Genomic DNA, 23,792 nt, shown 5'->3' with positions numbered 1-23,792 from the left:
GATACGTCATTTGCAAATATTTTCTCCCATTTTGTAGGTTGCTGTTTAGTTTTGTTGATGTTTCCTTTGCTGTGAAGAAGCTTTTTATTTTGATGAAGTCCCAATAGTTTATTTTTGCTTTTGTTTTCCTTGCCTCAGAAGACATAACTAGAAAGAAGTTGTTATGGCTGATGTCAGAGAGGTTACTGCCTGTGTTCTCCTCTAGGATTTTGATGGTTTCCTGTTTCACATTTAGGTCTTTCATCCATTTTGAATTTATTTTTGTGTATGGTGTAAGAAAGTGGTCCAGTTTCATTCTTTTGCATGTGGCTGTCCACTTTTCCCAACACCAGTTGTTGAGGAGACTGTCTTTTTTCCATTTGATATTCTTTCCGGCTTTGTTGAAGTTTAATTGACCATATAGTTGTAGGTTCATTTCTGGGTTTTTTTTCTTTTCTGTTCCATTGATCTATGTATTTATTTTTGTGCCAGTACCATACTATTTTGATCACTACAGCTTTGTAATACAACTTGGAGTCTGGAATTATGATGCCTCCAGCTTTTCATTTCTTTTTCAAGGTATCTTTGGCTATTCTGGGTCTTTTGTGGTTCCATACAGTTTTAGGATTGTTTGTTCTAGCTCAGTGAAAAATGCTGGTGGTATTTTGATAGGGATGGCATTAAATGTATAGGTCAGTTTGGGTAGTACAGACATTTGAATAATATTGGTCCTCCCAATTCATGAGCGTGGAATGTCTTTCCATTCTTTGTGTCATCTTCAATTTCTTCCATCAGTGTTTTATAGTTTTCAGAATACAGGTCTTTTACCTCTTTGGCTAGGATGTTTCCTAGGTAGTTTTTGGTGCAATTGTAAATGGGATTGTTTTCTTAATTTATCTTTCTGCTTCCTCATTATTGGTATATAGTAATGCAACAGGTTTCTGTACATTGATTTTGTATCCTGTGACTTTACAGAAATTGTTTATCAATTCCAGCAATTTTCTGGTGGAGTTGTTCAGGTTTTCTTTTTATTAATTAATTAATTAATTAATTAATTAGAGAGAGAGAGACAGAGAGGGAACCCAAGCAGGGAGAGTGGGAGAGGGAGAAGCAGGCTCCCCATTGAGCAGGGAGCCCGATGTGGGACTCGATCCCAGGACCCTGGGATCATGACCTGAGCTAAAGGCAGACGCTTAACGACTGAGCCACCTAGGCGCCCTGTTTGGGTTTTCGTGTAGAAATCATGAGAATCATGTCATCTGCGAATAGTGAAAGTTTGACTTCTTCCTTGCTGATTTGGATGCTTTTATTTCTTTTTATGTTCTGATTGCTAAGGATAGGACTTTCAGTACTATGTTCAATAGCAGTGGTGAGACTGGACATCCCTGTCCTGTTCCTGACTATAGAGGAAAAGCTCTCAGTTTTTCCCCACTGAGGATGATATTAGCTATGGATTTTTCATACATGGCCTTTATTATGTTGAGGTTTGTTCCCTCTAAACCTTTGTTGAGGGTTTTTATCATGAATGGATGTTGTACTTTGTCAACTGCTTTTTCTGGATCTATTGAAAAGATCATATAGGTTCTTATCCTTTCTTTTGTTAATGTGGTATATCACCTTGATTTATTTGTGAATATTGAACCACCCTTGCAGCCCAGGAATAAATCCCACTTGATCATGGTGAATGACTTTTTAAATGTATTGTTGGATTCAGTATGCTAGTATTTTATTGAGAGTTTTTTAATGTTCATCAGGCATCTTGGCCTGTAGTCCTCTTTTTTTAGTGGAGGCCTTAACTGGTTTTGGAATGAGGGTAATGCTGGCCTCATAGAATGAATTTGTTCCTTTTTTGTTTTTTGGAATAGTTTGAGAAGAATAGGTATTAACTCTTCTTTAAAAGTCTGGTAAAATTACCCTGTGAAGCCATCTGGCCCTGGACTTTTGTTTGTTGGACGTTTTTGGATTACTGATTCAATTGCTTTGCTGGTTATCAGTCTGTTCAAGTTTTCTGTTTCTGTTTCTTCTGTTTCAGTTGTGATAGTTTATATGTTTCTAGGAATTTGTGCATTTCTTCCAGGTTGTCCAGTTTGTTGGCATATAGCTTTTCATCATATTCTCTTATAATTATTTGTATTTCTGTGGTGTTGGTTATTTCTCCTGTCTCATTTGTGATTTCATTTATTTGGGTCCTTTCCCCTTTTGATAAGTCTGGATAGAGGTTATCAATTTTATTAATTTTTTAAAAATTTTATTTATTTGAGAGAGAGATGCAGAGAGAGAGCACGAGCATGAGTGGGGGGAGGAGCAGAGGGAGAGGGAGAAGCAGACTGCCCCACTGAGCAGGGAGCCTGACATGGAGCTCTATCCTGGGACTCCAGGATCATGACCTGAGCAGAAGGCAGATGCTTAACCAGCTGAGCCACCCAGGCGCCCCAAATTTTATTAATTTTTTCAAAGTACCAGGTCCTGGTTTCATTGATCTGCTCTGTTGTTTTTTTAGTTTATCATTTATTTTTGCTCTAATCTTTATTATTTCCTATCTTTGCTGGCTTTAAGCTTTGTTATTCTTTCTGTAGCTCCTTTAGGTGTAAGGTTAGGTTGTTTTTTGAGACTTTTCTCGATTCTTGAGGTAGATCTGTATTGCTATATACTTCCCTCTTTGAACCACTTTTCCTGCATCCCAAAGCTTTGTACTGTCATGTTTTCAATCTCATTTGTTTGTTATTTGGTTTCCTGGTTATCCCATTCATTGTTTAGTAGAATGTTGTTTAACCTCCATTTATTTGTGGTCTTTCCAAATTTTTTCTTGTGGTTGACTTGTTGTTTCATAGCATTGCTATCGGTAAAGGCACATGGTATGATTTCAGCCTTTTTGTATTTGATGAGGCCTGTTTCATGACCTAGTATGTGATTTATTCTGAGAATGTTGCATGTGCACTTGAAAAGAATGTGTATTCTGGTATTTTAGAATGGAATGTTCTGAATATATCTGTTAAGTTCATCTGGTCCAGTGCGTCATTCAGAGCCCTTCTTTCCTTGTTGTTCTTCTGCTTAGATGATCTGCCCATTGCTGTGAGCTGATCTGTCCATTGCTGTCCCTACTATTACTGTATTATTATCAATGAGTTCCTTTGTGTTTGTGATTAATTGTTTTATATATTTGGGTGCTCCCATGTTGGGTGCATAAATACTTACAATTGTTAGATCTTCTTGCTGGATTGTCGCCTTTATTATTATATAGTGCCCTTCTTTGTTGCTGTAGTCTTTGTTTTAAAGTCCAGTTTGTCTTATATAAATAATGCTACTCTGTTTTTTTTTTTTTAATATCCATTTGTGCTGTAGATGTTTCTCCTTCTCCTCACTTTTATTCTGCAGGTGTCTTTAGGTCTAAAATGAGTCTCTTGTAGGCAGCATATAGATGGGACTTGTTTTCTTATCCATTCTGATGCCCTGTATTTTGATTCGAGCATTTAGTCCGTTCACATTCACAGTTATTATTGATAGAAGTGTATTCAGTGCCGTTTTATTCCTTGTTTTGTCATTGTTTCTGGAGATTTTCTCTTTTCCCTTCTAACCTTTGTCACTATTGGTCTTTCTTTCCTGCTCAGAGAGTTCCCTTTAATATTATTTGCAGGGCTGGTTTAGTGGTCACGGACTCCTTTAGTTTTTGTTTGTCTGGGAAACTCTTTCTCCTTCTATTCTGAATGATAGCCTTGCTGGATACAGTATTCTTAGCTACAGACTTTTCCCATTCAGCGTGTTGAATATATCATGCCACTCCCTTCTGGCTGTCCATATTTTTGTTAAGAAATCTCCAGCTATTAAGGACTTCTTTTGGGGCACCTGGGTGGCTCAGTTGGTTAAGTGACTGCCTTCGGCTCAGGTCATGATCCTGGAGTCCCTGGATCGAGTCCCTCATCGGGCTCCCTGCTCAGCGGGGAGTCTGCTTCTCCCTCTGACCCTCCCGACCCTCCCCCCTCTCATGCTCTCTCTCTCTCAGTCTCTCTCTCAAATAAATAAATAAAATCTTAAAAAAAAAAGGACTTCTTTTGTCTTGCCATTTTTAAGATTTTTTCCTTATCACTGTATTTGTCCAATTTAATTACAATATGTCTTGGTCTTGGCCTGCTTTTGTTGATTTTGATGGGAGTCCTCTGTGCCTCCTGGATGTGGGTGTCTCTTTCCTTCCCCAGATTAGGGAAGTTTTCAGCTGTTGCTTGAAATAAATTTTCTGCTCCCTTTTCTCTTTCTTCTTTTTCTGGAACTCTTATTATACAAATGTTATGATTCATGGAGTCACTGAATTCCCTAAGTCTTTTCTCATGTTGCATAATTCTTCTTCATCTCTTTTGTTCAGCTTTATTATTTTCCATTATTTTGTCTTCTAGGTCACTAATTTGTTCCTCTGCTTCTTCTAGGCTGCTGTTCATTGCATCAAGCCTGTTTTCAATCTCATTTATTGCACTTTTCAGCTCTGATTCTTTTTTATTTTTTTATTTTATTTAATTTATTTTTTTAAAGAATTTTTTATTTATTAATTTGAGACAAAGAGATATGGAGAGAGAGAGAGAGCAGGAGCAGTGGGGAGAGGCAGAGGGAGAGGGAGAAGCAGACTCCCTGCTGAGCAGGGGGCCCGACGCGGGGCTTGATTCCAGGACCCTGAGATCAAGACCTGAGCTGAAGGCAGACACTTAACTGACTGAGCCACCCAGGCACCCCAGCAAATGCCCTTTTTAATACCCATCACCCATCTAGCCCATCCCCCACCCACCTCCCTCCATCTACTCTTAGTTTGTTCTCTATTGTTAAGAGTCTCTTATGGTTTGTTTCCATCTCTCCTTTTTTCCCCCTTTCCCATATGTTCATCTCTTTTGTTTCTTGAGTTCCACATAGGAGTGAGATCATATGGTATTTGTCTTTCTCTGACTGATATTTAACTTAGCATAATACACTCCAGCTCCATTGATGTCATTGCAAATGGCAAGATTTCATCCTTTTTGATGGGAGAGTAATATTCCATTACATAAATATACATGCGCGCTCGCACGTGCACACACACACACCCCACATCTTTATCCAGTCATCAGTCAATGGACATTTGAACTCTCCATAATTTGGCTATTGTTGACAATGCTGCTACAAACATGGGGCTGCATGGATCCCTTTGAATCTGTATTTTTAATCCTTTGGGTAAATACCTAGTAGTGCAATTGCTGGATTGTAGGATAGTTCTATTTTTAACTTTTGGAGGAAACTCCATAATGTTTTCCAGAGTGACTGTGCCAGTTTGCATTCCCACCAACAGTGCAAGAGGGTTCCCCTTTCTCTGCATGACTGAGTCTTTCTTTTAATTATTTATTTACTTATTTGTCAGAGAAAGAGCACATAAGCAGGGGGAGCAGCAGGCAGAGGGAGAAGCAGGCTCCCTGCTAAGCAAGGAGCCTGATTCAGGACTTGTTCCCAGGACCCTGGGATCATGACCCAAGCTGAAGTCAGACACCCAACCGACTGAGCCACCCAGGCGTCCTGACTGATTCTTTTTATCACTGTGGTAAGGGTCTTACCAATGTCCTCTATTCTTTTCTCAAGTCAATGAGAAAAGACAAAGTACAATGAGTACTCTTGTGATTGTTGCTTTAAATTCTTCATCAGGCATGTTACTTATATCTGTTCCACTTAGATCTCTGAGATAAGGCCATGGCCTTATCTTGTTCTTTCATTTTGGATAAATTCTTCCATCTTTGCATTTTGTTGAAATCTCTGCCTTCTCTGTGTTAGAAAAGCCAGTTATGTCTTCTGATCCTTTTTCAGTATGGCCTCTTCTCTCCCTTTAGTTATGAAGTTTGTTCTGTCAGTCTTCAGGTTGATTTCTCTGATATTTAGGATGATTTTTTAATTATCTAGTTGTGTTTGTGGGAGGAGTTGAGCCTAGGGACCTCTTACTCCACTGCTATCCTCTTCTCCTTTATACTGACACGTTTTAGAATTTTTAAAAAGAGATTAGAAGCATAAAAATGAATAGTTGATTAACCAGAATATTAAATTTCCCAAACAGACCACTTACTTGAATTATATTTTCCTGAAATTTATATCATGTGGATGGAATTATTTAATGCTGAAAAACCTTTTTAATATTAAATTTTTTTAATTTAAAAATATTAATAGAAATAAACACTTTCAAAAATTGCATGCTTTTTATATTTGCTAAGAAGCAATTTCTCTCCCCCCTGCCAATAAACAGGGCAGGAGAACTGAGGAGATTGCATACCAGCTATATGCCTTCTTGCCAGCATGTCTCTCTGTTCACTGGATGCAAAAGTTGTAGTTTTTATAGCAATTATTGCTATTATTCCTGAATTACTGTATTTAATAGCCTAATGATTGATCCTGGACATACCTAAATTGGGTGTATTGGGATTTCAGTGGCAATAGACACTTAAAAAGGTTTTATTTGGAAATAATTTCAAACTTATAGAAAAGTTGCAAGAGTGAGAATAGTCCAAAGAACACCAGTATATACGGGGTGCCGGGGTGGCACAGTTGGTTAAGCTTCCAATCTTGATTTAGGCTCACGTTGTGATCTCAGGATCGAGCCCTGCATTGGGCTCTGTGCTTAGCTTGGAGTCTGCTTGAGATTCTCTCCCTCTCCCTCTTCACTTCACCCGGTGCTTGCTCTCTCTCTCTCAAATAAACAAATAAAATCTAAAAAAAAAAAAACCACTTGTATATACTTTATCCAGATTCACCTGTTATTAATATTTGTGCACTCTCTTTACATATTGTTGAGGGAATATAACCCATAATATATCCATATTATTGAGGGATTTAATATATATTATATACCCACAATAATGAGCTTTATAGCATTTTTCTTTTTTTTTTAAAGATTTTATTTATTTGAGAGAGAGAATGAAAGAGAGAGCACAAGAGGGGGGAGGGTCAGAGGGAGAAGCAGACTCCCCACTGAGCAGGGAGCCCGATGCAGGACTCGATCCTGGGACTCCAGGATCATCACCTGAGCCGAAGGCAGTCACTTAACCAACTGAGCCACCCAGGCGCCCCGCATTTTTTCTTTCCAATATGGGGTTACTCTAGGATCAGGTATTCTATTTATTTGTCATGTCTTAGTCTCCTGTACTCTGGAACATTTCCACAACCTTTCTTTGACTTTTGTGTCATTGACATGTTGGAAGAATACAGTAGCTTCCCATCTTGTTTTAAGTGAAAGTTCTTCATTTGAGGTTTATCTCATGATTAGATTCAGTTTATACTTTTGTGACTGGAATGCTACATAAATGATGGTAATGTGTCCTTTCTCAGGGCATCTCATCTGGAAGCCCATGATGTCCATCTGCTCTTTATTGGTGATGTTAATATTGATCACCTGAGCAAAGGTGCTGCCCAATTTCTTCATTGTATATTTATTATTTTTCCCATGAAACGAATAGTGGGGAGGCTTAAAATTGTGTATGTACCCCGTTTCTTTTTTTTTTTTTTAAGATTTTATTTATTTATTTGAGAGAGAGAATGAGATAGAGAATGAGAGCACAAGGGGGGGAGCGGGAGAGGGAGAAGCAGGCTCCCCGCTGAGCAGGGGAGCCCGATGTGGGACTTGATCCCAGGACTCCAGGATCATGACCTGAGCCGAAGGCAGTCGCTTAACCAACTGAGCCACCCAGGCGCCCTGTACCCCGTTTCTCATGAAAATTTCCCTTTAGAGTTAGTGCTGTTGCTTAAACCAGTCTTAAGATTGTTGCCAAATGATCGTTTTTTTTAATTTTAATTTTTAAGTAATCTCTACACCCAATGTGGGGCTCGAACTCACAACCCTGGCATCAGGAGTCACATGCTTTACTGACTGAGCCAGCCACGCACCCTGCCAAATGATCATTTTTGAACTTTAGCACTCCCTCCACATTTACTAGGTGGCAGTCAGCATTCTACTATAAGCATTCATTTAGTATTTATTTATTATTTACTTACTTATTGGCTTATTTCATTTAGTATCAGTATGGATTTCTGTATTCCTATTTTTTCAACTGATTCTTAATTACTCTTAATTACCAGTTATATTGAGTTATAATTGACATACAATAAACTGCACATGTTTAAAGTATAAAATTTGATGAGTTTTAACATACGTATAAATCTGTGAAACAGTCACCACAATCAGGGTAGTGCATATATACATCACTCCTCAAAGTTCCTTCATGTCCTTTTGTCAACCCTCTCTCCCACTTTTCCTTAAGTAACAGCTGATCTGCTTTCTGTCATCATAGATTAGTTTGTGTTTTCTAGAGACTTATACAAATGGAATCATAGAGAATATATTCTTGTTTTATATGGCTTCTTTCACTCAGCATAATTATTCTGAGATTCATTCATGTTGTGTGTATGCATAGTTTATTCCCTTATTGTTGAGTAATGCCTCATTTTATGGATATGTACCACAGTTGCTCTTTAATCTACTTTGTCTTTATTATTATAGTTACTTCAGCTTCCATTGACTGGTGTTAGCGTGGTATATCTTGTGTCCTTTTCACCACTCCGGTCTTTGTGTTTAAAGAGCGTGTCTTGTAAGCTGCATATAGTTCAGTCTTGCTTTTTTTGTTGAATCTGACAATCTTGGTCTTTGAACTGCGGTGTTTAGAATGTTTACATATGATGTGATTATTGATATGGTTAAGTTTGAGTTTATCATCTTGTTTATTTTCTAATTGTCCCATATATTGTTTATTCCCCTTTTCTTCTTTTTCCACCTTCTTTTGGATTATTAGACTATTTTTTCAAAATAGTTAATGAATGCAGTATAATTTTTATACCAACCTCCTGAAGAATTTATATTGGAATATTATGAAAAGATTCTAAGGATTATCTAGAAGAATAAGCAGTGAGACTAGCCAAGGAAACTTTGAAAAGAGTAATTAAAAAGGCCTTGTTACATGACATATTTGAGTAATTTTTAAGATTCACTTTTATTTCTTTTGTTGGCTTATTAGTTATAACTCTTTGTTTTGTTATTTTAGTGGTTTCTTTAGTGTATATACTATATAGCTTATCTTGGTCTACCTTCATATGTCATCATAGTATACTTCCATATCTCCCAGCCTGACCTTTATGCTATTGTTGTTGTGCATTTTACTTTTACAATATGATATAAAATTAATAATACTTACTATTTTTGTTTGTATTGTCAATTTTCCTTTAAAAGTGATATAAATAATAAAAATCTTAGATATTTACACATGTAGTTACCATTTCAAATGATTTTTATTCCTTTGTATATATCAAAATTTCCATCTTGTTGTTTTTCTTCTGTTTGAAGAACACTGTGTTAGGATTCTCCAGAGAGACCAGTAGGAGATACCTATATTTATGTCTATGTCTCTGTCAACATGTATACCTATATCAATATAGATGTATATAGATATGGAAAGAGAGGGTTGGGGGGATGGTAAGGAATTGGCAGCTCCCAGCCTTATGGAGGCTGGTGAGTCTCAAGATCTGCGGGGTGAGTTGGTAAGCTGGAGACTCAGGAGAGCTGAAAATGTAGTTCCAGTCTGAGTCCAGAGGCCTGAGAACCAGGAGAGCTAATGATATAGTTCCAGGTTGAAGGCTGGCAGACTTGAAATTCAAGAAGAGCCAGTGTTTTAGTTCTAGTCCAAAGGCAGAATAAAGCCGGTGTCCCAGTTCAAAATCTGTTAAGTCAGGAAGAGTTCTGTCTTATTCAGGGCAAGGTCAGCCTTTTTGTTCTGTTCAAGCTTTCAACTGATTGGGTAAGTCGTACTCACATTATGGAGAGCAATCTTCTTTACGCAGCCTACTGGTTTGAATGTTAATATCATCCAGAAACAGAAAGACCCAGAATAATGTTTGACAAACTATCTAGGTACCCTGTGACCGAGTCAAGTTGACACATAAAAGTAGCCATTACAGACATCTTTCAGCGTTTCTTGTGGTGCTGCTGTACTGATGAGGACTAATTTCACTCAACATTTATATGCTTAGAAATGTCTTCACATTCTTTCTTTTAAAAAAAGCTTTATTTTGAAATAGTTACAGATTCATAGGAAGTTACAAAAGTAGTACAAAGGAAGAAATAATAAAAACAATCATGGTGAGGATTTAGAAGAAAATTTTAACACCCACCCCCAGGAGATAGCACAAAGTCCTGTGTTCCCTTCCCCAAGCTTCCTCTAATGATTACCTGCTACATTACTATATCAAAAACAGTAAATTGTCATTGGTATAATGTATGTGTATAGGTCTATGCCATTTTATTCCATGTGTAGATTCATGCAACTACCATGGCAGTAAGATACCGAACTATTTCATCACTCCAGACGTTTCTCTCATGCTACTTTTTAATTCACACTCATACATGCCCCACCCCTAAGCCCTTGCAACCTCTATTTTTTCATCTCTGTAATATTGTCATTCCAAGAATATTATACAAATGGAATTAAGCAGTTTGTGACCTTTTGAGATTGGCTTTTTTCACTTAGCATAATACCCCCCCCCTTTTTTTTTTAAGATTTTATTTATTTGCAAGAGAGAGAATGAGAGACAGACAGCATGAGAGGGAAGAGAGTCAGAGGGAGAAGCAGACTCCCCGCCGAGCAGGGAGCCCGATGCGGGACTCGATCCCAGGACTCCAGGATCATGCCCTGAGCCGAAGGCAGTCGCTTAACCAACTGAGCCACCCAGGCGCCCCCACTTAGCATAATACCCTTGAAATCCATCCAACTTTTCCTGTGTATCAATAGTTGGTTTCTTTCATTGCTGAGTAGTGCATGATATAGATGGAATCAGTTTAACTATTCATCTATGAAAGGAAACCTTGGTTGTTTTCAGATTCTGCTATTATAAATAAACTTGCTATGAATATTTGTATATAGGTTTTTGTGTGGATGTAAGTTTTCATTTTTCTGGGTAAATGCCTGGGTGTGCAATTTTGGGGTTATTTGATTTTTAAGACATTGCCAAACTGTTTTCAAGAGTGGCTATACTGGGGCGACTCCAACTCTTGGAGTCGGCTTAGGTAATGATCTCAGGGTCATGAGATTGAGCCCCACATGGGGCTCCACGCTCAGCACAGAGTCTTCTTGAGATTCTCTCTGCCCCCCCGCCACCCATGCTCTCTCTCTCTCTAAAGTAAATAAATAAATCTTAAAAAAAAGAGTAGGTGTACTGTTTTGCATTTCCACCAACAGTCTATGAGAGTTCCAATTTCTCTGCATTTTCCTAGCATTTGGTATTGTCACTGTTTTTATATTTTAGCCCTATTAATAGGTATATGGTGGTTTTAATTCATACTTTTCTAATGACTAATGATGTTGAACACCTTTGCATGTGCTCCTCTTTGGTGAAATGTCTCTTCATAGCTCTTGTCCATTTTATAATTGGATTGTTTAACTTTTTACTGTTGAGTTTGAGAGTTCTTTATATATTCATGATAAGAGTTCTTTGTCACATGTCTGGTTTGCAAATATCTCCCAGGGTGTAGGCTCTCTTTCCAGCTTCTTGGTGATTTGTTTTGTGGCCCAGGATATAGTATATGTTGGTAAATATCCTGTGAACACTTTAAATATGTGTATTCAGCTCTTTTTGAGTGGAGTATTCTATAAATGTCAGTTAGATTCTGTTGATTGATGGTATTGTTGAGTTCTTCTATATCTTTACTGAGTTTTTATCTAGTTCTATGAGTTTTTGAGGTGGAAGTGTTGAGGTCTCCAACAGTAGTTGTATTTCCATAAATTGTTCCATCAAATATTTCGCAGCTCTTTTGTTTGGTGCATACATATTTAGAGTTACTATTTCTTCTTGGTGGATTGACCCTTTTATCATCATATAATGTTCTTCTCAGTTACTGGTAATTTTTTTTTGCTCTACAGTCTACTTTATCTGTTATTAATATAGCCATTCCTGCTTTCATATTTAAAAATTTTTCATAGCATAGAATTTACCATCTTAACCAATTTAAGTGTATAGTTCAGTGGCATTGAGTATATTTATATTGTATATCCATCACTACCATCCATCTCCAGAACTTTTCCTCTTACAAAATGTAAACCTGTACCCATTAAATAATAATTCCCCGTTCTCTTTTCCCTCTAGTTCCTGGCAGTCACCATTCTTTCTGTCCCTGAATTTGGCTATTCCTGGCAGTCACCATTCTTTTTGTCCCTGAATTTGGCTATTCTAGATATCTCATATAAGTGAAATCAAGCACTGTTTGTCCTTTTGTGACTGACATATTTCATGTATGAAAATGTCCACAGGTTCACCTATGTTATAACATGTATCAGAATTTTTTTTCCTTATTAAGGCTGAATAATATTCCTTTCTATGTATGTACCACATTTTGTTTATCCATTTTTTTATTGATGAACATGTTGGTTGTTTTTACCTTTGGCTATGTGAATAATGCTACTGTGAATGTGGGTGTACAAATAACTGCTTGATTCCCTGCTTTCAGTTGTTTTGGATATAAGTGTAGAAGTCTCTAACTTTTTGAACATATGAAATATAGTTATGAAGTGCAGGCAAGTTACCTGGAAACAAATTGACCCTGCTGCTCTTTCTCAGTATGAATTTTTAGTTTGTCTTTAATGGAAATTAATCTTTTAGAGTCCTATACAGCATGGATTGAGGTCATGGCCCGACAGAGAAGCTGTCTGTTTGCTTTAGCCATCTGTCCATGAAGTATCACTCGTTTGGCTACTTTTATTTTGATTTTTCAGTTCTTGGACCATATCAGTAGTGTAAATTTGAACTCCATATCTACCTGAGGTCAGAGCCTGTTAAAAAATTCTCCAGGCCAGAAGAAAATTTATCTGGATGAATAAATTTTTTGGCCTCATTTAGAGATTAGGCAGAAGAGAAACAAATTTCCTATACCATTAGATTTTTTAAAAAGATTTTGTTTATTTATTTGAGAGAGAGAGAGAGAGCATAAGTGGGACAGAGCAGAGAGAGAGGGAGAAACAGACTCCCCGCTGAGCAGGGAGCCTGATGCAGGGCTTGATCCCAGGACCTTGGGATCATGACCTGAGCCCAGGTCAGACGCCCAACTGACTGAGCCACCCAGGTGCCCCATATACCATTAGATTTTTGAAAGAAAAAAATTCTAGGAAACTCACCATTCCCACTCATTTCACTTCTCTCTGTTTCTGTGCCTCACTGAAATATTTCTACTTTTTACTTTTCAGGGTCCTCAGGTTGTTGCTTTGTATATCTTGCTCAGAGTTTTTAGTTGTAATTAGTAGAAGATTTAGGAGCCATGCTCCATTTTGGCTGGAACTGGAACTTAGAGTAAAAATTTTAAATATCTGTTTTTGAAGGAAAATTAATATTTGGTAGCTTTATGTTGTTCCATAACGTTATTTTTGAAAATTTATTGGTATAATGAAATTGAAAAAGTCTTGGGTGCTTTGACAAGCCTCCAAAAGCACAAGCAAAAAGGAAAATTAGATAAAATTGGGCTTCATTAAAATGAAAGTTTTGCTTCAAGCAAAATCATCAAGAAAGTGAAAATACAACCCATGGGATCCTCCCAATAAAATGGGAGAAAATGTTTGCAAATTACATATTTGGTAAGTGTCTAGTATCCAGAATAAATAAAAAAACTCGTACTACTCACTAGTAAGATAAACAGCTAATTAAAAATGAACAAAAGAGGGGCGCTTGGGTGGCTCAGTTGTTAAGTGTCTGCCCTCAGCTCAGGTTATGATCCCAGGGTCCTGGGATCGAGCCCTGCATCGGGCTCCTTGCTCTGCAGGGAGCTTGCTTCTCCCTCTCCTTCCCGCTTGTACTCTCTCACTGTCTCTCCTCTCTCTCTCTCTCTAATAAATAAATAAAATCTTTAAAAAAAATAAAAATGAACAAAGGATCTGAATAGACATTTCTTCAAAGAAGATATATATACCAATAGCCAATAAGCACATGGAAAGGTGCTCAACATCATTAATTATCAGAGAAATGAAAATCAAAAGCACAATGAGGAATCACTTCACACCCCACTAGGATTACTATAATTTAAAAAAATGGACAAAAACAATTGTTGGTATGAATGTGGAATAATTACAAGCTATGTATACTCCTGGTGGGAATGTAAAATGATATAGCCACTTGGGAAAACAGTTTGGCAGTTCCTCAAAAAGTTAAACATAGAGTTACCATATGATCCAGCAATTCATTCCTAGGTATATACTTAAAAGAACTGGAAACGTGCCTGCACAAAAACTTGTGCATGAATGTTTCTAGCACCCTTATTTACAATAGCCAAATGATGGAAACAGCCCAGATGTCCATCAACTGATGAATGGATAAGCAAATAATGGTATATCCATATACTAGAATATTATTCAGCTATAAAAATGAGCACAGTACTGATACATGCTACATATTAATGAACCTTGAAAATACTATGCTAATTGAAGGAAATCAGCCACAATAGAACACATATTATATCATTCTATTTATATGAAATGTCCAAAATAGGCAAATATATATAGACATGAAGTAGAATAGTGGATGCTAGGGCTTGGGGCATGGGGAAATAGAGAAGGACTACTGAAGGGTACAAGGTTTCTTTTTGAGGTGATGAAAATGTTCTAAAACTGACCGTTGTGATAGTTAAACAACTTTGTGTATATACTAAAAATTATTGAGTTGTGTGCTTTAAATGGGTGAATTGAATGGTATATAAATTATAACTCAATGAAACTATTACCCTAAAAAAGGTCCTGCAACAAATTTTCTTTGCTAAAAGGTATTTGTAGCCAGAATGTGGGTAAGGTTCCTGAAGGAGAGTGTATAGAGAAAAAAAGTATTTAGCTTTAGAGGAGCTGAACTTTAGGAATGACTCACAGTAGAGGCCTAGGAGGATAAAAAGAACACATTAAAGAGGTAAAATACCCACCAGATTGGCAAAAACTTAAAAGTCTGGTAATTCCAAGTGTTGACAAGGATGTGGAACACTGGGAATTCTCATCTACAACTGATGTCACTGTAAAGTAGTATACCACTTTGGAATTGGAAGTCTGAGTCTTCCTATTTTGTTCTTTGTAAAGAATGTTTTGGCCATTCTAGAACTCTTGCATTTTCATATGAATTTTGGGGTCATTTTGTCAACTTCTGCAAAGAAGCCCCTGGAAATTTGACAGGGATTGCATTGAATCTGTAGATAAACTAGGGGATTGTTGTCATCTTAACAATATTAAGTCCTCAATTCAGGAACGTGGGATGTGTTTTCATTTAGTTAGGTCTCTAATTTCTTTCAACAGTGTCCTGTGTGTTTTCAGTATTCAAGTCTTGCCCTTTTGTTTAATTTATTTCTATGTATTTTATTCTTTTTGATGCTACTTAAAATGGAATTATTTTCGGGGTGCCTGGGTGGCTTAGTCATTAAGCGTCTGCCTTCGGCTCAGGTCATGATCCTAGGGTCCTGGGATCGAGCCCCGCATCGGGCTCCCTGTTCCGCAGGGAGCCTACTTCTCCCTCTCCCACTCCCCCTGCTTGTGTTCCCTCTCTCGCTGTGTCTCTCTCTGTCAAATAAATAAAATCTTTAAAAAAATGGAATTATTTTCTTAACTTCAATTTTGGATTGTTTATGGTTAGTATATAGAAATACCATTGATTTTTAAAATACGGATGTTGGAATCTTTCTGAACTAATTTTTAGCTTTAATAGGTTTTTATTAAATTTCTTAGGATTTTAATTTTTATTGTTGAAATATAGTTGACATACAGTGTTATTACTCTGGGTGTACAACATAGTGATTCAACAGTTACATACATTATAAAATACTCACCGTAATAAGGGTAGTTACCATCTGTCACCATACAACATTGTTAAAATATTCCCTGCATTATACTTTTTCATCCCTGTGACTTGTTTTCTAATTGGAAGTTTGTACCTCTTAATCCCCTTCACCTATTCTGCCCTTACCCTCACTCTCCTCCCTCTAGCAACCATCAGTTTGTTCTCTGTATTTATGAGTCTGTTTCTGTTTGTTATGTTTTCTTTTGTTTTTGAGATTCCACATATACGTGAAATTATATGGTATTTGTCTTTCTCTGACTTATTTCACAGCATAATACCCTCTAGATCCATTCATGTTGTTGCAAATAGCAAGATCTCATTCTTTTTTTTCCCCCTAGTTTTACATAAGTGCACTGTTTCTATTACAGCTTATTTTTTAAAATTTTAATTCCAGTATATTTAACATACAGTGTTATAATAGTTTCAGGTGTACAATATACTGATTCAACAATTCCATACATTACTCAGTGCTCATCATGTTAGGTGTACTCTTAATCCTCTTCACCTATTTCATCCATCCCCCCACCCACCTCCTTTCTGGTAACCATCAGTTTGTTCTCTATAGTTAAGAATCTGTTTTTCGATTTTTCTCTTTTTTTCATTGTCCATTGTTTTATTTCTTAAATTCCACAGATGAGGGAAATCATATGGTATTTGTCTTTTTCTGACTTATTTCGCTTAACAGTATACTCTCTAGCTCCATCAATGTCATTGCAAATGGCAAGATTTCCTTCTTTTTATGGCTGAATAAAATTCCTGTGTATGTGTGTGTGTGTGTACCACATCTTCATCATCCATTCGTCAGTCGATGGACATTTGGTCTGTTTCAATACCTTGGGTATGATAAGTAATGCTGCTATAAAAATAGGGGTGCATGTATCCCTTTGAGTTAGTGTTTTTGTATTCTTTGCGTAAGTACCCAGTAGTGTGATTGCTGGATCATAGGGTAGTTCTATTTTTAACTTTTTGAGGAAGCTCCATACTGTTTTCCAGAGTGGCTGCAACCAGTTTTCATTCCCACCAACAGTGTAGAAGGGTTCATTTTCTCCACATCCTCAGCAATACCTGTTGTTTCTTGTGTTGTTGATTTTAGCTGTTCTGACAGTTATGAGGTGATATCTCATGGTGGTTTTGATTTATGTTTCCCTGATGATGAGTGATGTTGAGCATCTTTTCATGTGTCTGTTGCCCATCTGTATGTCTTTTTGGAGAAATGTCTGTCCCATGTCTTCTGCCCATTTTTTAATTGGATTATTTGATTTTAGGGTTTTGAGTTATGTAAATTCTTTATATATATTAGATACTAACCCTTTATAGGATATGTCATTTGCAAATAATCTCTGTGATTCCTTAGATTACCTTTTAGTTTTGTTGATTTTTTTCCTTGACTGTGCAGAAGCTTTTTATTTTGAAGTAATCCCAATAGTTTATTTTTGCTTTTGTTTCCCTTGCTTCAGGGAACCTATCTAGAAAAAGTTGCTATGGCTGATGTCAGAGAGGTTACTGCCTGTGCTCTCTTCTAGGATTTTTATGGTTTCCTATCTCACATTTAGGTCTTTTATCCATTTTGAATTTATTTTTGTGTGTGGTGTAAGAAAGTGGTCCAGTTTCTTTCTTTTGCATGTTCCTATCCAGTTTTCCCAACACAATTTGTTGAGGAGACTCTTTTTCCCATTGGGTATTCTTTTCTGCTTTGTTGAAGATCAATTGACCATATAATTGTGGGTTCATTTCTTGGTTTTCTGTTCCATTGATCTATGTATCTGTTTTTGTGCCAGTACCATACTGTTTTGATCACTACAGCTTTATAATATAACTTGGAAGTCCTGACTTGTGAGGCCTCCAGCTTTGCTTTTCTTTTTCAAGATTGCTTTGGCTATTGGGGGGCGGTCTTTTGTGGTTTCATATATATTTAGGATTATTTGTTCTAGTTCTGTGTAAAATACTATTGGTATTTTTATAGGGAATAGGATTTTCTATATACAAGATCATGTTATCTGCAAATAGAGATAATTTTACTTCTTCCTTCCAGTCTGGTGCCTTTTATCTCTTTTTCTCCCCTAATTGCCTGGCAAGTATGTCCATTACAATTTTGAATAGAAGTGGCAAGAGCAGACTTCTTTTTCTTGTTCCTGATCATAGGGAGAAATCTTTCAGTATTTCACCATTCAGTATGGTGTTAGCTGTGAGTTTTTCATAGATACCCTTTGTCAGGTTGAATAAGTGCCCTTCCACTCCTAGTTTTTTGAGCATTGATATAGCTACTTTGAAGAGTTTTATTTATTTATTTACTTGAGAGAGACAGAGAGCATGAGTGAGCGAGCGGGGGCCGGGGGGTAGAACAAAGGGAGAGGAACAAGCAGTCTCCGTGCTCAGCACAGAGTGTGACACAGGGCTCAATCTCTCGACCCTGAGATCATGACCTGAGCTGAAATCAAGAGTTGGACACTCAGAACTGACTGAGCCACCCAGGCATCCCATGATACAGCTACTTTGGATACCAGTTTGAGATTACTTGATAAAGTTGAACTTAACCATATCCAACCACCCAGCAACTTCACTCCTAGGTATATACTTTGGAAAAAAAGTTGTTGCATTTTTATACTAGGAGATTGTACAGAAGCTGATGCAAGGATTGTTCAAAATAGCAATTGGGTTGAAAATAACTTTGATGTCTAAAGTAGAATAGGTAGATAAATTTTGATATATTCATGCAATGGAATACTGTACAATAGTCGTTCTCAAACTTTAGCATGCATAAATATTAACTAGATTTCCTATTAAAATGCAGTGTTCTTATTTATTACCTTACTAAATAAGTACTAAAATTTATGTTGAAATGGAAACTTCTCATAATGCAAATCAATAGTAATAATTTTATCCATTTTCTTAAAAATAATACACACACATACATAGTTTATTGGGCCCTACCCATATTTTCTGATTCAGTAGATTTGGGGTGAGACCTGCATTTCTAATAGGTTTTCAGGTAATGCTGATCAAGGAATACCCTTTGAAGACCTTGGTATACAGTAATGAAAACACATAAATTCCATGTATCAACATAAATGAATCTGAAAATCATGACATTAAACGAAAGAAGCACGTCCAAGAAGAATTTATATTTCTGTTTTAGTGAAGTGAAATGCAGGCAAAACTAAACAATATATTGAGTATCTATAAAGAAGAGAAAGGGAATTACTGCACAAAATTCAAGTGGTGTTTACCTTTGTTGGGGAAGATAGGAGGTTGCAAATGGGCAAGAGTATACAAGAGGCCTGTGGTGGTTGTATTCTGTTTCTTTATCTGTGTGATTAGTGCATGGGTGTTTGTTTTATCTTTATTCTGTAGACTCTGCATATGTATTTTATATAATCGTGTGTGTATGTGATAAACTTTGCACTAAGAAAATGGCAAAGTTATCTTTAAAGCTTGCAGGAGAACTGGACAATAAATAGAAGGGAGGCCAAGTGTAGAAAGAGCTTCACGAGAGACAGCATATTACAGAAAAGATTATGGCCCTTAGAGTCAGAAAGATCTGAATTCAAAGTTCAGTTCTACCACTTACCAACTATGTCATTGTGTGTAAGTTACTGCATCTGGGCCTCAGGTTTCTCATCTGCAAAACAGGATTTATAGATAACTTGCCTTGAAAATTTTTTGTACCTGGATCCTTTTTTTCCAATAACTGTTTGGCAAAAAGAGAAAAAAAAAGTAAGTAGAAATCTAAGGAATAAGAGTGAGAAAAAACAGTGAGAAAAGTTACAGAAAAGACAAGGATATTAATTATAGGGAGAAAGCTGATGGATTTAATAGGTAGTTATGATTTCTGAAAGTGTAGTTTCAGGAGACAAGGATATACCCTACAGTGCAAATGTTTACAGAAGTGAATCCATGATTATACAATGAAAGCAAAGTGTTGTCCATTCTCTGGAGTTGTTTGGTAATGAAATCAAAGGGAAAACCAGAATGTCAACTTGTGTGAGTATAGTAGACTGAAGGAAAACAGATCCTGCCAAGCCCTGGAAGACCTGTACATCTCTGAAAGTAAAAGGGGATTGAATCCAGGACCTATTCCAACATGTCTGTCAGGAAATGTGGCAATGCAGTAAAATAAAATTTGCAACCTCGGTTTATTATTTGTACTGATGGCGTCTATATTTGCAAACCCTTTTAATACCAGTGCATCCTTTCCCTAACTTTCCATTCTTAAGGCATCTCACACATGAATTGCTATAATTATTTGCCAAGGTTGGAGCTAATGAGTACAATGTTCATGTAGAGGCTAAATGCCTTTGTAAAGAGAAGGGTTCTCTTCTGTGGGCCTAGACTGCCCTTTTAATCTGAGCCAGCTGTTTAAATATGTATCCTGTCAGGCAAAAGCAGAACCAGGCAAGAGACCACAGATAGTGTAGAACCAGCTAACAAGGATTTGGAAAGACCATTCAGAGTACATTGTTATTAATAGTAAATATGACCGGCATAATGCTATAGGGAAGACAGTACGTTTTCATTTCATTCAACCATGTTTCCAAAGGACCTTTGTTGTTACTAAAATCTCAAAAGAAAGCAAATATAATTGACATGTGGAGTTTTGCTTATCAAGTCCAGAATATGGCCTTACATTCACACAGTTTAAGTATTGATCTTGCCGTTAAGTGCTTGCCACTCAATCAAATGTTTAAATGTTTTTTTCCTTGTATTATTTCATTTAAATTAGATAAAATACCAGAAAATATCCTCAGGGATAAACCAGATTTTATGATCTGATCTTTTATAATTTTGATTTTCATGAGTCATTCTGCTGTGGTTGAATAAAACAGGCAATTACTTGAAAATTGTCTTTTACATTCTACAGTTTTAATGTCATTGTGATTTCTCTGTTTAAAATAGGAACATTTAAATCCAGCTGGGCTTTTCTTAAAGATGAAAATCCTCTTGAAGAGTGAAATAGCTAATGAAGAACTCCTTGAAGGTATCATCTCTGCGTTTGAAGAACACACAATTTTGAAATATCATCACCAGTTTGTTTAATATAGGATCTTTTATAGTATGCTAACAATAAGTGCAATTTGATGGTGACTGAGAAGGAAATTGATCACATAGGATAAGGAGAAGCCTGTCAGCTAGGAAGAAAAAGAGAAGGAAGAGGGAATAGTTGCAAATTTAATGGGTAGTAAAAAAAAAAAAAGAGGTGAATAAAAACTATTTGGTTTTTTTTTTTTTTTTCAGTTTAGCAAAAATTGCAGCTGCCCTTCTGAAGTTGTCTAACACCATGAAAAAAGATTAACTTTGGGTAGAAAAAGCCTTTGTACTGCTGTGCTTTTTATAATTACTTGTATAAACATTGCTGTTTGTTTTTCAAAATTCTTTTTTTTTTAAGATTTATTTATTATTTTAGAAGGAAAGGCAAAGGGAAAGGGAGAGAGAGTCTTAGGCAGACTCCGTGCTGAGTGTGGAGCTTGACATGGGGCTTGATCTCATGACCCTGAGATCACGACCTGAGCTGAAACCAAGAGTGGACCCTTAACGGACTGCACCACTCAGGTGCCCCTTTTTCAGAATTCTTAAGGGTCTAGAATGTACACCTCACAGAGTAAACATCCTGATACACATCTTTGAGTCATTTGGCAAGTCACTTAATTTTTCCCTTGCTTCAGTTTCTTCGTCTTTAAAAGAGATATAATAATAATGTCTACCTCATTGTGTTATTTTGAGAATCCTTGAGAAAATGTATATAAAGCATTTAGCAGCATGCCTGGTGCAGAGTTAGTGTGCAAAACTTGTTACCTATTATTGTAGCTATTATTATTACTGTTACTACTGCAAAAAGTCTCTCTATGCACACTGGCCCCTTAACAGTATTTCAATTATGTTTAGCCGTAAATATAATTTAAATTCTTTTAATGTGTATGTGCTTTATTTTTTTCTATATAAAAGTATAGTTGCATTATAGAGGTATATTATTTTTACTATATAAAATTATATGCTATAATAACTATCCCATAGATAATAACGATTTTTAATAAATAGGATAATAATCAAATTTGGTAGTAGCTCTAAATTTAGTTCTAATTTAGTACTTCTGAAACTTTCTGTGACCTCTAGAGTTTTAGCTAATCACTAGGAGACCTTAGAAGCTGAAGTGTATAGAGGATTCTGTATCTCTAGGTAACAGTATCATCTCAGTATACACAGGTTGAAAAATGTTAGGAACCAGGAAGACAACTCTACTTTTTTTCCACTAGGAGAATAAACAAACCAACTAACTAATTAGAGGAATAGGCTTACTCAAACCAATACAATATAGGAAGAGCAAAGGGATTATGGAGTCACCTACTGTAAAGTTGACTAATCTTAGATTAGAATTCCCCATTATAATATTTATCAAAATGCAGATAAAAAGCAGAGTTTAAAATGAAACTGTTCTATATGCCCATATTGTTTTTATTTAATCTAGTCTCTTGATATTCAGAGTAATGAAGTCGCAATGTTAGATTACAAATTAGGAGACTTCCCTGAATCCAAGTTTTCTATACCTTAAAATATTAAATTATCTTTTACTTTGTTGTATCGAGAGAATGTATGAAACTTGCGTTTTTGTAGTCCATTCATTTCTTTGCTAGTGGAAGTACTTTACTCTTAGAATGGTCAGTCTAACTGCTGGTATTAGAATTTCACTGGTATTTTTTGTAGTAGAAAAAGTGGAAAAATATACAAATTTTTTTTTTATTATGAAAGGGTAGCACATACCCATTAAGGAAACTTTTGGAAAATACTAAAAATATCCATAGTCCCGCCATTCACTGGAATATAAGTTCCTTGACAATAGGGATTTTTGTGTGTGTTGTCCATTACTGGGTTCTTAGCACCAAGCACGGTTTCTGGCACAGAGAATACACTCACTAGATATTTGGTAAATAAATAGTCTGAACACTCACTTCTAGCAGTTTGATCATTTATTTTCAGAGCTTTTTCTATTTTGGTTAAATTTGTTTGTTTTATAGAATTTTGACCATATAGTACATGCAGGCTTTATTTCCTGATTTTTCACTTACTGATCTTATAAACATTTTTCATACTAGAGCATATTCATTTTTTCTGTTATTTCATACTCAACGCTTTAAATGGTTTTTGTAATAGTTTATCACCTACCTATAGTGAACACTCAAGAATATAGTTCCTTTTTATTATTACAATCTACACTGATTTTAATATCTTTGCTTATAAACATTTTCCCTTATTTCAGACGACTTTTCAGAAGTACACTTTTTGCAGTAGAGGGAATACGTAATAATAATAATAGTCACTGTCATTTGCTGAATGCTTACTCTCTTTGCCATGTAATTTACATTCGTTATCTCATGTAACCCTCTCAACAAACCTAAGAGATGGGTGATATATTCCCATTTTACAGATGACAAAACTAAGGCACAGAAAAACTAAGTAACTTGCCTATAGCCATGAAGGTGGCAAATGGTTTCAAATACAAGTCTGACTTCAGGTCCCAAGCTTTTAACCACTGTGTTCTTAGCATACATTATTGCCAAATTGCTTTTCAAAAAGATTATACCAAGTTACTTTGCCATCCATAGAAGAGTACCTGGTTCATTACACTCTGGCATTGGATGTTACCATTTTATAAAAAGATTTTGATAAATTATTAGGCAAGGCATGGTATATGGCAAATGTTTAGAAAGCAGATTTTGAACAGAGGAAAATTACTGAAAATAGCTAAGCTTCCTCAGGAATGAAACTGATACAATTATTTCACTTTTTTTCTTTTTTAGCTGTTACGGAAATAATACATCTTGACACGTCTCTAGACTTTTGTCTGAACGTTGCTAAACTGCTGATGGATCATGAACGGTACAGTAGAATTGATTTTTTTTTTCTTTAAAGACTAACATTTTTTAAGGTTTCCATTAATATATATTGAATATATCCATTTATATTCATCCGTATTCACAGAGCACCACATTTGCCAT

General features: G+C 36.2%; 1 protein-coding gene across 2 annotated transcripts in view; it reads left to right on the top strand.

Moving 5' to 3' along the window:
* TEX11 (testis expressed 11) overlaps nucleotides 1-23,792 on the top strand; it is a 317,684-nt gene that overhangs the window by 108,181 nt on the left and 185,711 nt on the right. For both annotated transcript variants that reach the window (XM_064574208.1, XM_045879303.3), the window contains exons 12-13: nucleotides 20,698-20,779; nucleotides 23,595-23,673. In XM_064574208.1, the coding sequence (XP_064430278.1) occupies nucleotides 20,698-20,779; nucleotides 23,595-23,673 (161 nt within the window). The remainder of the gene's footprint in view (nucleotides 1-20,697; nucleotides 20,780-23,594; nucleotides 23,674-23,792) is intronic.

This window comes from Mirounga angustirostris, unplaced genomic scaffold, assembly GCF_029215605.1.
Source record: "Mirounga angustirostris isolate CCGP_5_RB_7025 unplaced genomic scaffold, mMirAng1.0.hap1 SCAF_11, whole genome shotgun sequence".
NCBI lineage: Eukaryota > Metazoa > Chordata > Mammalia > Carnivora > Phocidae > Mirounga > Mirounga angustirostris.
This window is presented reverse-complemented; position numbering and strand designations above follow the sequence as displayed.